General features: G+C 50.0%; 1 protein-coding gene across 2 annotated transcripts; it reads right to left on the bottom strand.

Moving 5' to 3' along the window:
* Positions 1-666: 666 nt before the first annotated feature.
* On the bottom strand, positions 667-18,216 carry rgl1 (ral guanine nucleotide dissociation stimulator-like 1). 2 transcript variants are annotated; one of them, XM_036521186.1, is made up of 18 exons: positions 17,647-18,216; positions 7,833-7,943; positions 6,499-6,707; positions 6,173-6,247; positions 5,579-5,772; positions 5,330-5,454; positions 4,741-4,956; positions 4,538-4,641; positions 4,264-4,348; positions 3,930-4,019; positions 3,719-3,805; positions 3,478-3,510; positions 3,175-3,296; positions 2,934-3,023; positions 2,244-2,424; positions 1,888-2,139; positions 1,415-1,529; positions 667-1,139 (listed from the first exon to the last, which is right to left on the bottom strand). In XM_036521186.1, the coding sequence occupies exons 1-18, from the start codon at positions 17,818-17,820 to the stop codon at positions 952-954; spliced, it is 2,451 nt and encodes an 816-aa protein (XP_036377079.1). In that variant the 5' UTR covers positions 17,821-18,216; the 3' UTR covers positions 667-951. The 2 variants fall into 2 exon arrangements, with proteins under 2 accessions (XP_036377079.1, XP_036377080.1); XM_036521187.1 differs by lacking the exon at positions 17,647-18,216 and adding an exon at positions 10,188-10,375.

Here is an 18,216-nt window from a genome sequence, read left to right as displayed (position 1 = left end):
TGCAGTGGACGATCCTCCCAATGCTCTGTACACAGCTCCCAGAATGGTCTGCCCCCAATAACTGATCCAGGATAATCTTACACTAATCAAGTCCTAACTCCCATCACTATGTAAAAAATAGCAAAGCAGATAAAAGATCAGTGTATGGGGGGCAGTATCTATAAACACCTTCCTTCCTTAATGCCACCTACCAATAAACAAGTGCAACTCTATTAGAAAATTAATGGGGCAGGCAGGTAAAGCCAAGCTTCCAACCAGACACTCCCATTTTGTGTGATTCTAGCCCAGAGACTGGACAACCAACCAACAATTAGAATTATCACAGACTTGTTAAAACCAAGTAGGAACCAATCAGAATGCATGTATACTGCATTCATCACACAGCTCACAATATGAGAAGTTCAAATAGTGCACACAGGGAAACAGGGAAAACCATGAGGAGAGACGCAATGACATCACAGCTCCTGCTACCCCGAAACACAGATGCAAGAGTCCATTCATTATCACTAAAGGCAACAGGACAGAAAACAGACTCATCCTCTTCTTCCTGTTCCCCTACCTCCTTCCTCATTGGAAAGCAATAAGAACAGAAGGACAGAAAGCATTAATAAAAAAAAAAAAGAAATACTGATGGAGGAGAGGAGTGACTCGTCTCCTGTGTGTGTGTGCAAAATGTCCTAGTGGGAGGAAGAGCAGGCAGCACCCATTCCAGGCCTCTATCCCACTGGCAACGAGGCCCCTAGCAACTGCGCATCCGCAGTAAGGGCGCAGTTCGGGCAGGGAAGGCACAGGTTTGCCGCTGGAGAGGGGGCAAGCAGGGGAGAGAAGGGGAGCAAAGGCTCTGGGTATACAGTTTTCCAGTTCTGCCAAAGGCCTCTTTGCCCCAGTCTCCCACACTCCCCCCAAAGCTCAGTCTCTGCGGTCCCTCCACGGCCCCCCCTACCCCGGGGGTCACAGCGTGACCTTGCTGAGCCGCAGTGACAAGCTTGCACGCTGCTGTGCGCGTGGGAGCGTGGAGCTGCAGCGGCTGCGCAGCTGGACAGGCCGGCCGGCGGAGCCGCGCAGACGAAGCAGAAAGTCAAAGTTGGCGGAGGTGTTCATGGCGTAAAACACGTTGGCGTTGTCTGGGATCACCAGCTCTGAAAAGGTCGGGAGGAGGGTTTTCAAATATTACATGCACACGCAAATAATTAACAAGCCATCAAAGTTACATACTTGAATTCAGTCAGAAAAAGAAATTCTCTATACAATCCCTACAAATTCTCAGTTTTCTGCCAACACATATTTGTAACATAGTAACAGAGGGCGGGAAGGAAGGAGAGGAAGAAAAAGAGGCTGCTCCTCAGATAGCAACTAGAGGAGAAAGTGTGACATCACATAACAGACCAAGCAAGGGGGAAAGCCCTGTGCGTACCTCTCTCCTCAGAGATGACCTGAACCAGTTCATAGGCTTCGGATGGCTCGCCCTCCAGGTTGTGCTTGGCCATTGCACGGGAGATGACCGCTGGGGTTTTGTCCTGACTGGTTAGCTGAGGGGAGCAGGCAATACCGCTGTCAAAACTCCAGTACTGATTGTCATAACACCTAAACTCTGACACACTCATATTCCACATGACTGACACCTGCACTGTACATACATCGTACACACAGGAACTGGAGCTTTATCGTACATAAAAAATAGTAATTGTTTGTGACAGTTTCCATTCTCAGTCTATTCAGCAAGCTCTTCAGAATCCATTTATTCTCTTTATACAGGGAATTTCAGGGTGACATTCTGATTGCCAAAGCTCACTCAATATCAGATAACCACACAGTCCCTTTCACCGTTACGGAGTTCACCTGCATATAAACCCAGCAGACACATACAGAACACCGGTCCACACTCACCATGATGCTCTTGTACAGGTTTCCGTTGCCTTGCTCCAGGCTGACGCGGATGATGCAGGCGTCCTGGGCCTGAGTGTTATAGGCAGGGGGGAGGCTGGGCGAGGTGGGGGAGGCGGGGGTCAGAGAAGCCGAGCGGCGGTGCGTGCAGGGGGGGCCGGGCAGCGAGGGGGAGGCGGGCGTAATGGGGACGCTGGCCGACGACGACGACGTGTCCATCGAGTGCAGAGAGGAGCAGGAGGAGGACTCCGACAGCTGGGGCACAACAAACAGCTGAGGTTAACACGGATCGCACTGCTGCTCCGTACCGAATACGAAGGCCAGCTGGCCGGCCATTCCGATGGCGCACTCGTCAGTACCTTCTTTTGCGTGATGTCAGGGGTGTGCGTGGGTGTCAGGCCCTCGCTGTCAGAGGGGCTGGAATCACTGGAGGACACGCTGACGGAGTCCATGCTCTCCCCTGAGCTGCCAGCAGGGGGCGAACGTGGGCTGTCCCTCACTGGGGAGTTAGCAGCTGCAGCCTCTGCTCCAAGGAACAGCCTGGTGGAACAAGACAGGGGCCGTGAGGTCAGCCAACAGCACACAGATACCAGACTCATTAAACAAACTATATGACACATTTTTTTCTCCAGACACAGAACATTTCCAATGACTTTCATGAGAGGGCTATGTACATTCCATTCTATTCTATACAGGGAAGCTACATAAGCTAAGGCTTGCTAATACACAGGGCTCACTCTCTCTCACCCTCCCATGTCTGCGAATCGCTGGGTCAAGCAACAAAGCTGTAAGGCTTATGCTATGCATGTAGTAGGATAGGTTGCAATAGATCACAATTAGCCATGTAACTATCAGAAATCAATGCTAACAGCTAGTGGGTTACTGGTACAGGGAAGGTGTTGTGGGAATACAGAACTGTGCAGAAACACAGGCTTTACAATCAGGAGAACTATGAGTGAGTGAGTCAGTTTAGTTCCCATGTCCTATGGTGAGGGGTCACTCAGTCAGGGGTGCGAGCAAGGGCGAGCAGGGGGGATGACAGTACTCACAGGCTCAGCCTCTTCACCATGCTCTTACGAGGTTTCGGGGAGGTTGGACTGCTGTCTCCCACTCCCTCGATCTCACAGGACAGAGCGTAGCTGCAGGAACCGGAGAGGCATCATTAATGCACACTCCATAGACGAGGAGCATAAGGGACACGGAGCGGCACGGGGGTACAGAGAGGGGAAAAGGAGACACGGGGACGGAGCAGAAAGGACAGAAAGACAGGTGGAGTGGCCGAGTACACACCTCTCCTCTTCGCTGTGTTGGGGTTGGCTGTGGAACCAGCGCAGGAAGGCCGGGTCAGGGTTCAGGCAGTAACTGTTGCAGGCAGACTGAAGCAGCTTGATCTGTGCGATCACTTCAAACTCCTGCACAAGGACAGCAAAATTTTACAGGCTATTAGAGACCTTGTAGAAGGGCATTTCACACACTGGGAGCACTGAGATGCCTGGGAGGTTCAGGCCTTCAGGCTGTCTCCGCTGCTTTACAGCATTAACCATGCGAGAGGGCTGCAGGCTGGCGAAATACACAGGGGGAAGTAATACTCACCCTTCGTCTCTTTTCAAAGTTGATCAGACCACCCTGAAACAGACGCAAAGAATGCCGCAGTGAAACAACGGACGCATGGGATCGGCGCACACACGCAGAAACGAACAGCCGATACAAAAGTGCCTTCAGAATTCTTCACAGACTAAGAACACAAACTGAGCCACAAAGTACAGTCACAATTTTTTACTCTCACTCTCTCCATTGCGACAGGCAGGCAAAAAGCTGTACAGACGAGGCTCACCTCCACCAGGTCTGGCAGCGCTGTGTCCAGCATGGTCAGGTCCGTTAAGAACGTACCCAGGTACGGTATCGTGCCCTGCATGGCACCCTGAGGGAGAGCAAGGTGGGGGTTACAAACAGCCTCCACATTACTGCTCTTCCCCTTTCATACAATCTTTTATTCGCCCTCTCACACCCCCATCTAGTGTCTCTCCCTCTTTCTCTCATCTCACCATTTCTTTCTGTAGCTGCAGTCTTTTGTGTGTGCGCTTCTGGTGGTCCTTCACACAGCTCTCTAGACTGGCGAACTTGGAGGTTCCTTCCTGTGAAACATCAGAGGTGCACACAAACACATCAGTTTATCATCATTATACCACTGCTATACATCAATAAACCATCAGTATACCATCAATAAATCAGTTTCACCATCAATATATCATCTGTATAACCCCATCAATAAACCATCATTTATGACATACATCGGTACAGTATATACCCATGTATATTTTTTTACTGTGTGCTGTTACTGTATGCTTCAACGTTGCAACGCCATCTGCGCTGCCTTACCCTCATCAGTAACTCTCGGCTGGTCAGGTAGTTGTTGTGATCTGAGAAAATGTCCGACAGCTCCTCGAACATCTGCATGCTGTCCCTGATGAAGACAGAAGACAGGGGCGAAAGCATATTAAGCGAGCTGTGGGAACTCATGAGCTTGTTTTCATCTTCAGGACATGCATACTCGCATTACAGACACGGGCAGAGAGGCGGCGACCTCCCAATCGGCTCCGCCCCCCCCCCGACAGACACAAGGACTGACCGACACGCTCACTAACAGACTTACTTGTTCACGCACGCCCAGGCCCTCTTCAGGCGGTACAGCGGGTTGGACTGGAGAGCGGAGATGATGGCACGCAGCGACGAGAAGTTCTTGCGGATGCGACACTCCTGGGAACAGAGACAGGGTTACGCACGCACGCACGCGGGGGGGGCGAGACGTGTGGGGGATCGCGAGCACGGGCAGGTGTTCACGGCGGGGGCGGTTACCTGGGCGATGTCGATCCAGCGCTGGATGACGCGCGCCCGCAGGTGCGGCCGGATCTGCCGGCGGCGGAGCACGGTGCTGACCACGCAGGCCGCCACAGCGTTGAACTGCGTGATGGTGGCGCGGATGGTGGGCGCGCTGTGCTTGTTCTGCTTCTTGTCACGCTGAGACCAGATGGAGCCCAGGCAGTGGTGCGGGACCACCTTCTTGAACAACATCTGCAAGGGCAAAGAGAGAGGGGGACACAGGCAAATTAATACAAATAAGCTCACAAGACTGAAGGGACTTATTACAATACACATTCTGCCTCCTACTGTCCTGCCTCTCCACTAATGTACACAATCCCTGTCTCAGTCCCACAGTCCTGGGCAGTAGTGTGGTGTAGTGGTAAGGAGCAGGGCTCGCAACTGAAAGGTCTCTGATTCAATTCAATCTTGGGCCAAGTACCCTTAGGCAAGGGACTTGACCACAATGGCCTCAGCAAATATCCAGCGGTATACGTGGATGTAAATGGTAAACTATGCAAGTCATTCTGTGAGCTATGCAAGATGCATCCGCCAAGCAAAAATAATGAACCAGCAACAGACTTACCGCATCCATATAGGTCAACTGCTCAGCAACCAGATCAGCCTCGAAAGACAGGAAATCTTCCTGCACTTCAATCTCCACTTCCTCTTCCTCCCCAAGGCAAAAGGGGCTGTTGCCATGGAAACAAGCTGCATCGGCAATAGACAAAAATGAAGATCAGTGCAGGTACTCACAGAGTAACATCCCGACAGATGGAAGAATACAAAGGGTTGCCATCCAGGGAGAGCGGGCGGTCCCTGAACAGCGACTTACCCTCAGCCTCGGGGTCCACATTGGCCTGCCTCTGCAGCTGCTCCAGCAGGCTCTGGGCCCTGCGCAGGGGCTCAGAGCCTGGCAGCGCCCTCTGCAGGAAGTCCAGGACCCTGTTCAGGCAGGGGTAGGCGGGAGGCTCCTGGAAGTCCTCAGGACACTGATCCAGCCAGGCTCGCAGGATGGAGGCCAGGGCACTGGGAGAGGAGGGGACAGACAAGAGCGATGAAGCACTACTGTGCGAAAGGCCAGCGAAAGCAGACAGATTAACAAGTGGAGGGAGAGCCTGTGCTTTTTAACCGCACTGCTAAATCCCTGGCTTGAAACGCTGCCACGTAGAACATTTCCAGACGTCCACCCCGGCGCTATGCGAGGCCCTTCAGAGTGAGTAACGAAGCAGCTGTGCCAAAGGAAAGGCTCGCCTCAAGCACTTCTTCACGTCAGCTCCGCTACGCTCAGCACCACAGGGAAGGGGGGGGGGTCAGACCGAGCCAGACAGCGGAAAACGCAGTCGAGCTAAGCGCGCTGTCCGACACACACGCCCGCTGGGACAGCGATGGCAAAGAGCAGACGAAGCGGCAGCGTGTGGACTCTTACTTCCGAACCGCTCCCCTGTTGTCTGAGGGACTGCACTGCTTGTTCTCCCCCTCGCTGTCCTCCACATTCCCGTACCTGTGGGACGAAGAGCGAGACAGGCCTCAGTTTCAGCACTGCGAGGGCAGCAGCTACGGCAGCCGACCGCACTGCGCCCGCCAGCCATTAGCACCCACTACTCCCTGGTTCTGCACCGTCAAAGAGTGCTTGTGCAATACTGGTTCTTATTCTTGATCGCCAGATTCACTGAATCGGTCAAATTCTGCAACGGCTGCGCAGCTGTGCAGACGCAGCTGTGCAGACGCAGCCGTCTGCGCAGGGTTACGTACTTGTCGAGCAGCAGCTGGAGCACGGCCTCCGTGCTGGCGAAGGCGCGGTACGTGGAGAGGAAGATGCTGGTGTAGGTGAGGTCATTGTCCCCGAAGGCGGTCAGCAGCGTCTCCACCAGCCGCTCCAGGGTCCCCGCGCGGATACTGCGGATCTTACACGTCTCCAGCTGGCTGACCGTGTGGCCCGGCGGCAGCCGGTCTCCCTCCACCTGGCAGACGACAGGGAGAGGCGGAGGGGACATGGAGAGGAAGAGGAGCAGTAAAAAGAGTCAGACAGAAAATGATGGGAGGCAGAGAGAGAAAAAGGCAAATGGACGCCTAATCTTTCTGCAGATGTGTCCTGCTATTGTGTGTCTGCTGGGAGAGAGAAAGACAGTGAGAGAGTCCTTGGTGCTGCTAGCACGCTACAACAGGAAACGCTACAATCTGCTTTCAATCAAATGGCACCCCCTCCTCCACCCTCTCGCACTCTCTGAGAGACTCATAAAGGAGGGGAGCAGAGCAGCTCTCTCTGGGTGCAGCACAGCAGCTGGTATTATGGCACTGAAACTGTTCTTTAGCAAAGCTGAACGGTGACAAAAATCACACACAGCATCAACCTGAATCTCAAACATGGTACACACAAAAAACATGCAATACACACACTCATGAATAAAGATGAATATCCTGATATAATGCTACCATATAAGTGGTTATCCATTTCTGCGGTTTCAATTACTTTGAAACTACCTGAGTATCTCTGCCTTGAACATCATCTGTATCAGTTGATATAATATAAGTGTTTTGTGCTCAGCTGTAGAGTTGCAGAGGGTAGCTGATCAAGGAAAAGATCATGTTGTTCTGCTTCTAATACAAGCATGTGGAGCACCCAACATTTTCTCCTGTCTCAGCGGTACACACTAATATAACACAGGAGCAAACATTATCACAACAAAATATAATAGCATAAATAATGAGCCTGATTTCTCTACAACCAAATTGCGCAGTTCAGTAATGGTACTGTGTTACTGTTCATCAGAGATGCATCCAGGGAGCCAAAGCAGTGATGCATTTCAACTGTTCCTGAGCACTGATGCTGCTCAAGCTGCAGGGAGAAGACCGGCAGTGGACCAGTAATAATCCACAGCTCTCTCAGTACACTGTATAAGATTCAAACATTCGTCCTTAACTTTGACTAAAAAGTTAATGCACTTGGTCCTTTTTTCCATCACAAACAGAGCTCAGCTCTGCTACCTCCAAAATTAATGACAAAAGTTGCACGTGGGATATTGAGGGTATATGCAGTATTTTGATTGTGTGCTATAGTGTGATGTGAACGGCTCATTTGCACTCACCCCCAGCCATCTCGCTCCCTTGTTGGCGGCCTGTTGGATCTGAACCCTCTTCAGTGTCACATTGTATATCGCCCCCTCCTCCACTTCCTCTCCCCAGTCCTGCACCGAGCTCTGTCGGGGGGAAGACAAACACCGTTACAATACTGAACATCTCTCCAGCAACAGTCCACAAGTCAGTGATGCAACAGAAAGAAAAACACCCATTTTCCAACAGCAATAATTAGGGGGGGGGGGGGGGGGGCAAATATAATCTGTAAATAAACAGAAATGTGGAAAAACAGCTGACTGGATGGGGAATATCTTTGTGAGTATGTGTTTGGGGGGGGTGAACAGGGGAAAGGAGTGTGATATTGTGCTATTGCTGCAGTGTGAGAGAGACCTGGAGCTCCACTGGGAGAAGGCAAGACGCTGCCCTTCACTTCGCCCACGCAAGTGCTGCGTGCTCAGAGCTGGCGCGGGACAGCAGAGCGCTGGGGGGCTGGGGGGGGGGGGGGGGGGGGGGGGGGGGGGGCTGACAGCTCTGACAGCCAGAGAGCAAATAAGAAAATTTCCTCCACGAACAAACTCAAAGAGCCACCGGGAGACACAGAGCCCCCCCAAAATCCAGCCTGCGCTCTTTACGCCCCCGCAAACACTGCCGCCTCACCGCAACGGCAGGATACTGAGTCACGGACATAGAGCTGCGCAGCACGCACAGCCAGGACAACAACAGGAACTGCACATTCTTCCACCCTCTGCCTCTGCTCTGTCATTTACAGGAAAGCCAGGCTGAGGCTAGAGATTCCAGCAAAGAGCGGACCGGGATAAACTACTCACAGGAACCGGTCAACGTACGAGGGAAGTCTGGTTCCTGTGATGTTCACTTTCGCCCCGTACCAAAAAAAAAAAAAAAAGGGGCAGTTATGTGCAAAGGTCAATGTCATTCCATGAGGGGTCAACAACGTGCCCTCCTGCATTCTGTGGTAAATGCCTTCTGGGTGTGCTGATGACTTCACTGACACAGATGCGCACCACACAGACAGAAAAAACACAGTGATCACTGCAGCACTGACATCAAGACTGAGGTGCTGCTCTAGCCTACAGCGCTGATATCACTGTTGATAACAGGCCACTAGGCACACTTCTGGAGCGCCGTGGAAACCAGCGCATGAACTACGAGGATAAATGGAGCAGCCTGTCTGTATACTCAACCGTTTCCTGTACAGTGCTGTGGCATAAATACTTCTCTCACTGAGTCATGCAGTCCGCACTGAAAAACAAAAGCAGGAGGTCGTGTTGCTCCCTGACCGGCCCTGCTGAGTCCACAGTCTGTGCAGAGTCGACTCTTTGTGCTGAGCATAGACGTGTTTGAAAGTGGGTTTTAAAACACTGCTTGTTCAGTGGCTCACGGTATGCACAGCGGAGCCGATTAAAGAAAAGAAGAAAAAAAAAACTTCGCCAGACACAGATTGATACAAGCGAGACAAAACGTTTTCTCCATCCACAGTCAGGTCATGCAAATGATACACATTATGTAAACATACGTAGATATCGTGGTATATTACGGTAAAATAACCGAAGAAACCGGAGACGTTGTAGGCTAGTGATTAAAAAAAAAAAACTTTGTCGACTATCCGACCAAGAAACGATATTTGGTACTTTGCTACAACTAATCATGCTATAAATGTAATATGATCATTTACACGATTTTCAAAAAGCGTTGTCTTCATTAAACGGCGCGTATATCAGTATGTGAACACAAAATTCGCAGTTTGCTGAAAAACACACTTGTTGAAAACAGCAAAGGGATGCGCATCAATTGTGAAAGTGGCAATGGAAAATATTTTCCCGTTAAAAATGTGGACTTGAGTGTCTCACTCCCTACTGACATATTCGGAAAAAATCAAGTCAATCAGCAATATATGAAACAATACTCTGCAAATAACAGCAGTGTCAAATCTTTAGATGGATCTGCTCTCTATTGTGTTTACCCAGTAGACGCAGCTGGGACTCGTATAGAGCTCACGGCGCTAGCAATTGTTCCCCCATTTTCCCACTCAGCCGCGCAGACAAAAGTTTTCATTTCGGTAGGTACAAATTAACGGGGTCGCATTCTCCCTTTTTTAAAAAAAGCTCCCCAGTCGCGTTCTGTACAGTAAATAGTCGGTCATGAATGAGAAGAGGATAAAACCCAAAACAGTTACAAATAAAATCTACAATGTTTGCTTTGAATCCCCCCCTTCTCCCCTCCCCCTCCCAATCTCTTCCTTTATCCGCTACTTTCACAATATCCCTCTCTCATCCAGAATTATCTCAATGAGCGCAAACTTTAAAACCGCAGCAACTCTGCAGCGCAGAAAACGGTGGCGGTTTTACCATCTTAGCTTTCCAGGCGAATTTCATGGTAAGTGCTTCTCTCATGGTCCGGGAGCAGCATCAGAATCCAGCAACAGTCCGCCAAGGAGAGAAGTATTTTAATCCAAATTGACAAAAAGCATCCACAGCTACGGCGCTGTCGTTCTCTGTAAATCTTTTCTCCTCCACCACACACACACACACAATCCGTCACAGTTCCGTTGTCTACAGGCCCCCCTTACCAGCCCTCGTCGTTTCTTTCAAGATCCTCTCTCTCCCCGTCTCTCCGTTACTGAATGACCGAGCTCCGCCCCGCTGCACTCCCAGGCCCCCTCCTCTTTCCTCCCTTACTCTTGAGGTAGCCGAAATAAAGGATACTTCTGCAAGAGGTTATGGAGTCAAATACAATTGTTTTTACAAACCTTTATTCAGCAGCTGATATTTACGGCTCATTGTGCGGTCCGGTAAATCGGTGAATTTGCGTTTGTCTGGCATGTAATTTAATCGATCCCGTATTCGGCAATGTCAGAGAAATGCTATGTGATGTAAAGATGGAGAATATAGTTGCGCTTTTGTGGAGTTTTAGGGAGAATATAGCTGCGCTTTTGTACGAGTGTGTACGAGTTAGTTTGAGGGGATGACTAAGTAGGGACTGGGTTTTGATGGGAAGCTGCAGCTGTAACATGAGTTACATGGAAGCCTCTGTAATCCCCTGTACTGGAGAAACTCATCTTGGGTGGAGGGACCTGATCTGACACCCCACACACACACACACACACACACATGCGCACAGACTAATTCCTGGCTTCTAACCACACCTATTAACACAACACAATGGAAAAACAGGCAAGTTTATAAAACTATGACCATAGTGTCATATAGTGTCACACAGCACCCATGTGCACCAGCCATGATGTCCCAGTGCGCTACACAAGAGAGACAGCTCTTGAGCAGCACCAGCGTCAGCTGACCCAAGAGCAGCCAGGGGCCAGTCAGGGGTTCAGGGAAGCCCTCTGTCTCCTGGTACAGGGCCAGTTCCCAGGCCAGTCTGCCTTGCAGAGCACATCCATCTCCTGGGCTCTGGGAAGCATCAGCCTGTGATGGGAAAGGTTGTGACCCCTGGCCACCCCCAGGGGACAGCTGGCCTCGAGGGGGAGTGATGTCATCCCCTTGCGCAGTAACACTACCTAATGTCACAGACACTACAGAGGTCAGCTGATACGTGCATTTGGATACTGCCAGCTACATCACTGCCGTCACTCAACATCAGCAGCACTGTTTTTGGCCCTGATCTGTGCTGCATCTTATGCACTGGTCTAACCTTGGAAAGACCTCAGTAAACATTACCATAACTACCAATAACTGCAGCGTCAGCACACGTAGAGAAAGAAAGACACACATTAAACATGAAAACCGGGATTCACTGTTGCTGTGGAAAAGCTAGAAATGTATGAGGTCTGCTCCGTTCAAGAAAGAGGAGAGCTTTGTTTTGAATATGTTTGGAGAAGGAAGATTCTTGTGGTGCCACAAAATTTTAACAGTGTTTTTATTTGCTTTTAGAAACCAGGGAGAACTGAGTAAACCTCACAGAGGGTCAGGCCCTTTTCTCTCTGACCTTTTCCAGTCTGAAACTGAGGTCTCTCCCAGGTCCATCACTGCTCCCTGCCTTAGGCCCGGAGAGAAACGGCACAGGACAAAAACAGGAGGAGCGGCACGCTGTTATTGCACGGCTGCAGGGAAACACACATTCCAGGAAATCTCCCACTTCCTGCCAGCAGCAGCCTCCCGTCTCCACTGTGCCTGCTGTCCTCATACCTGACTGTGCAACAGCGGCCCAGCCACTGCGGAAACCATCAGACTGACACCAGGACAGCAGGGAGACAGGCACAGGAGACACCAGGACAGCAGGGAGACAGGCACAGGAGACACCAGTAAAGTTAAGAGACAGGCATAGGAGACCCCGGTACAGCAGATAGACAGGGCTATCTGAGACACCAGTAAAGCTAAGACAGAGGCATATGGGACACCAGTCCACAGAGGTAACAGAACTCTAAGTCAGTCACGGACTGTGGCACCAGAAGATCTGAGGTTCTGTAAGAACTGCCACTCACAATGAGGCCAGTTGTCAGCAGATAAGCTCAGAGTCAGTGATGGAGATTCCATGGGTAATTATGAAATGTCTCAAATAAATCTTAAAAAAGCCTTCCCTCACTTCCATGTAGCGAAGTAGGAATGAATCTTAATGTTAGTACTAAAATATATATTCATATAAACATAACTTCCTTTCCAAATGTGAGCAAGCATCAGCAGTAATCTGAGCCAAAAATTGTCATGGGGAAACTCCATGATAGCAGAACTTGTGGTAAGGATGGTCCTGTCAGCATCTCCTTAACTGACATCAGAAACTACAGGGATTCACTTCCCTTTACTGAAAATACAGATTCCAACTAGCAAGTGGAAATGCTGTCCTCATCTACTCAAACAGCTGAGTGTGTGTGTGTGTGTGTGTGTGTGTGTGTGAGGGGGAGATCTCTCACTGGGCTGTAACAAAAGCTGCCCAGCAGGGGGCAAACTGTGATGGTATTGTTTGTCATGGACTCGAAGTAATGTTGTTCTTGCATTTGCTTAATAATCCAAAGTGACTCCATAGGCTTACACAGCTTAGTTTTCACTGGGGAAACCTAAGTGAGAAATGTAGTTTTGCTCAAGGCCACAGCAGAGGTGCCCATTCAGAATTTGACCCTGTAACACGCCTATCGTAACCACTCCTTCTCACTGGTCACACAGTCAATCTGCCCAGCCTTGCAGTTCCACAAAGAGTTCCTCTCATTACCCGGCTTTACACAGCAAATCTCTCTCTTTCAGCATTTCAGCTTCAAGTACCCCCCACCCCCCACCACTCTAGAACCTGTCCGTCTATGAGCTCTTACTCTGTCAGTGGTCTTAGCAAGTAGCCCTAATGGTTATGCACGAAAGAGATGACATCAACTCCGCCAGTAATCTTCAAACAAAAGCCCAGGGCCCTGCTTTTTGGATTATCACTGGGGTAGCAGTCTGCTGGAGATGTGTTGGGAAATATTGATTTGAGGATCATACAGTTGGCAAGTGGCCAATTGCAGGTCTGAATGCTGACAGTCTTTGGAGTATGCGTACACGCATCGATAATGCAGTGAACTTCTTTATGACTGCAGGCACGCCTGTTGTTTATCGGCATTGCAACCATTTGGGTGATTTCGGTACTTCCACCCGTGACACCCCGCCTAATAAGCTCTAATTAACAAGCAAAGCCCTGCTTGTCTGACCTCCTGCTGCAGTGAGAGGAGAGGCCATCTGCTCCCGCCAAGGCTACAGAGTGTAAACACTGGTACACTAATCTATGGCACCTACTGATGAACCACCATCCCCACCAATACTATGAACTGTCATCCCTACTGATAGACTATACCACAAACTGTATTCATACACTGAGCTACTGTATGACCCCTACTGATAAAAAATACCCCATGGTCTTTTCCAGATACAAACAGGTTTATAGTACAGTTGTAATGGCACACTGAACTAGAGTCTACATGGACCCACAGGAGAAGTTACCTCTGAACTTAGGCACACATTGTTCCACTACCTATTGCCTGTTGCCTTGATGCTATCTAATTCTGCTGACAGTAGAATGTTGTGCTTCATGAGTTCCAATCACACATGCACCAGTGGACTGTAACTCGCATGCCAACTGACCAAAGCTCTGCCCGATTGGACCTCGGCCCTCGGCCCTCTCCTTCCCCTCTCTGTCCTTCCCTCCTTCTCCTCCTCCCCCTCCTTCTGTTCTCCCGGAGCCCACAGTAAGCTGGGACACATGACTGGGATCAGGCCTGTGGGGGGAGGGGTTCACATTGTTTACGATGGATTTGTCTTCTTGCACAACCAGCCAGAGGGGCCGAAATCTTATGGAGGGAACCTGGGAGCCTCTGTGCGCCGAGCAGAGATGCAGATGACTCTGCGTGCCACTTGACTGTGCAGATATGGCTGTGACTCTGCGGGAAACCTGATTGCGTATGCATACCATGACTCTGCAAGGCACCTGACTGTACGCACATGCCCCTGTTCGAGCAGTCCCCCCATCCCAATCTCAGAGTGTCCTTGTGTGAGGGGTTTTGTTCCATCATATTCATATTATTATATTATAATTAGGTCTAACAGGCTGTTATTGCAAAGGTGGTCTGTGTTTTTCATTTTATTTGCATTTCCTCCTTAATACAGAGCAAGATACAATAAACAGTTAATTGAAGCCCAATCATATATCTCTATACACAGTGTCCCCAAGATCAGGGATATACTGACCATAGACCGTCCATGCCACCCCCACCCCTCCACTCCCCACACATACTTTCATTTGCCGAAATTTTCCAATATACCCTTTCCACTCTCTTCCATTAAATTCGTATCCATTGTGTTCCGCTAAACAGTGCAGTCTAATCCTGCCCTGTCAAATTCCTGCTGGAGGTTAATTTCTGCCACACTTGAGTGTCTGCCTTGTGGTGTTGGCGATGTTGCAGATGTGAGGACAAGGGATGTAATAATCCAGCTATTGATCGTTCCAGTGGTTGTAGTCTCTCTGCCCTATTCGCTCTGCATGTGATTCCAACAGTACTGTGCAGAAGCCAGACATGCAGCCCTCCTCAGCCTCCTGCGAGGAAATGCCATGTTCTCTGCCAAGCACACAAAGACCACTGTGACATCACAGATGTCTGAAGCAACAGTGAGAGGAGGGTTACTGTACCACCCCCTCCCTCTGAACACTTGGCCCCTGCCCTTGACATGTGGGTGATTATAGCTGGTTGAGTGGGCAAGGAGAGAATAGTGGTGGGTTTGTGTGTGAGCTGAGCATTTTTTGCTGTCAACCCTAAAATCTATAAGCTCAGTCCTGTTATGTCAGTAAACACAATCAAGTGGACCAAATTTCTGTCCTCTGATGCATGGTTACGAGTTCATACAGATAAGCATGGCAAACTCATTCACACACCATAGGCAGACTCGTACTTCTATCTGTAGTTCTCTACCACACATGAGAATCTGAACGGTTTTAGCAGTAGTAGATCATTTCTGCATTGCATATCCTAAAATTGTAAGAACTGGAAGAAGAAGGACCAATCAGAGTAGACATCCATTAAGTGGATTTTGATTAAAAAAAATACCTGAGAAAGAAAGAGGCTGGCGAAATGAACACAAAGCATTGAAAATGAAGAACTCTTTACACTCAAGTATATGACACAGTTCTGAGGGACAATTCTTCAAGATAGAAAGCATAGAACTAAAACCACTACCTTCCATCTGTTTCTCTTCAGTGTAATCTTTTCTGAATCTATCTCAGCAAAGGTTTTGAACACAGGCCTTTGGAGAGAGTGCTTTAAGCGGGAGTACGGTTGTGTGCATGCCTGCAATTTTCAGATGCTTCATAAATCACATTTTATGAATTTGCTACATGCAATATATGCAGTTGCGATCTGTTATATTGCACGTAAAATGGAAATGACCCATATTGCACTGATCCAGTGTTTATTGCGGTAAGCTCTGGTGTTCTGCTGAGTATATGTTAAATGGAGTTTAATGACCTCAGTGCAGTATTACTAGAGTGTACTGCCTTTTCCACAGTAGTGATACAATATGACCTGAGACAAGGCTCAAGTGTCTGCCTTTATGATTTCGTTGGAGAACAATGATGTGGAATAGTTATACACTCATTTCCACCATCTGACCTGGACTTTGCTCAGCTCTCATGAACAAGAAAACAGGACAATTAAAACAGAGATTAGCCCAATCACCTCTTTATAACTGTCCTGTTTCATAACTATATCTCAGACACTCCGGGGAGCAGAGTGTAGAAGAGAAGGAGTGAAGGGGGGAAAAAAGAGGGAGAGAGGGGGATAGGGAGAGGATGGTGAGAAAAAGACAAACATCCAAAATAGCAGTGCTCTTGACACAAGCCTTAGAAGTGCAGACTGAACACTGGGCACGAGTATTTCCATCACTGCACGGCCAAATTGCCAAAAGACAAAAACTTATGTAACTTCACGGCAAAACAATTTTTTTTCCAAATCTGACTGTGAAGTGGGGGGAATTCTTCCAGCAAGGCCCAGCAGTAAATGCTGAGGTGACGAAAACAACGGGAGATTGAAAAAGGAACAAATCCAGAAGGAAGAGTGGAAGGGCCTGAATGAATTACAGAAAATAATCACAGAGAGTGAAAGTGAGAGTGCAAAGCAGTGGCTACATGAAACAGAAACATGAGTAATTTAGGCACTGACTCACACAACCGGTGCGTTTGTCTCTGGGCAGAACCTTGCTGTGTTAAAGACATATTGAGTCTCTCTGGGAGTTGCAGAGAGAGCTGGGCAGTGGGATCGGGCTGCCCTCCGATCGCTCTGCCTCGGTAACAATAGTCGGAAACTCTGCTGTGTGGGGGGGAAACGACATACGCCAGGATGTCAGATAAGACTGAGGGAGAGCCATCCCACATACGCCAAATACTTCACATACACATTCTCTAATCACAGAATATTCCCAACAGCACACACAGACTCACAAGTGTGTAACCCTTTCAAACGCACCCACTGACTCTGTCTGCACACTGCTCGTGTGCCAGAGTTATAGTTAGCTCCCGTGTCGCAATCATGCTATCAGAATAGCTTGGTCAGTTGTTTGGCCGGAGGAAGTGATGATGCAGTTTCCCCGCAAAGCGAGAGTCGCCGTGGTTCACTTCTGGTCAGGCTGAGCGGAGCTGTGTAACCAGCGGCCAGTGCTCCTCGTGACTCTCCAGAATTGCTGACCAGCGGCAAGAAGAAACTTCCCGCTCAGTGGCCCTCGTGCCGCCCACCCACTTGCCTCTCACTGTGAAGATTCAGCAATGAACCCCACTGTTCTTTGGCCAAGAGCTGACGCTGCTGGGATTGCTGTATCCATGCTGTGACCCAGTATAGTACGGAACCCATCACACTGAAACCAAAGCGCATGGTGCCTGTGCCAGCTCAGGCCAGATTGAGCCTGTCTCATACCCGCGTCCTGCCGCTGTTGAGAGAAGCCAGGCTCCCTGTTTACACTCCCAAGCCCTGCAACTCAACAGCACTGTTCAGCTGCTCCACGGCAAGCCCCTCATCAGATCAAAGGGGCCCCACCACAGCTGCGCTGACCTGGACAGTGACCCCGCGCTGCTCCCGCAGAGAGAGTGGGGACAGATGGGAGGCAGATGACAACACACACAGTTATCTACACCTCTGAGCTCAGGAACGGCAGGCAGGCAGAGACAGGGGGAGAGAGATGGGAGAGGGCACTGTCAGAGCTGGAGATTGTACAGAGGCGAATGGACTGGGCTGCGTGACCCTACATCTAAAGCCAGCGAAAGAGAGACAGCGAGAGGAGCACTGCGAGACCTGCAGACAGTCAGACAGGTGACCAGACAGAGAGACAGAGACAGGAGCAACTCACTGACCCAGCGCCTTGGGCTGCTGTCCGGGGAGCGGGGCTGGTACCTCTGCAGTGCCACCCCACCCTCCCCCTCCAGAAGGGCGGACTCCAGTTCTGGGGTGTGGGGGCCGGGGGGCCAGGGTAGCAGGGACACCAGAGGGTAGTGAGAGATCATGGCACCAGCGTCGTTCCGTGGCATGGCACACAGGGCATACTCTGCTCTGGAGAGCAGAGAGACAGTCCCACTATACCTCTGTCTGTTTCTCTTCTCTCTCTCTCTCTCTCTCTCTCTTTCTGTGCCCTGTGGCTGTCCTTCCTCTTGTCTGAAGTGCTCTTTAGTCCAGAGACTGCAGTTTGCCAATATTTCACAGCTCCCGGTCTGGTTTAACTCACAGGGAATTCTGTCCAGGCGCTCTCTACTGCTCCAATCAGTGTTGACGCTGTGGTTTCCGCCGGTCACAGTGGCAGTGCTGGCTTTGCGCCCCCTGTGTTTACGAGTTTGGATGTGGGCGTTCTTTGTCGGCGTCCCCTAACGGATTGTATGGTCACTCTGCTCTCTCCCTCATTGTGTTTGAGTGGAGCTTGCTGTGCTGAC

The sequence above is a fragment of the Megalops cyprinoides genome, chromosome 2 (assembly GCF_013368585.1).
Source record: "Megalops cyprinoides isolate fMegCyp1 chromosome 2, fMegCyp1.pri, whole genome shotgun sequence".
Taxonomy (NCBI): Eukaryota; Metazoa; Chordata; class Actinopteri; order Elopiformes; family Megalopidae; genus Megalops; species Megalops cyprinoides.
This window is presented reverse-complemented; position numbering and strand designations above follow the sequence as displayed.

Excerpts from the sequence above, each read along its gene's own strand:
- rgl1 (XM_036521186.1), bottom strand. The coding sequence starts at position 17,820 with ATGCCACGGAACGACGCTGGTGCCATGATCTCTCACTACCCTCTGGTG. Across the intron at positions 4,349-4,537 it reads GCCTGGGCGTGCGTGAACAA|GGACAGCATGCAGATGTTCG; the intron begins GTAAGTCTGTTA and ends TGTCTTCATCAG. Across the intron at positions 4,020-4,263 it reads GCCGAGAGTTACTGATGAGG|GAAGGAACCTCCAAGTTCGC; the intron begins GTAAGGCAGCGC and ends GATGTTTCACAG.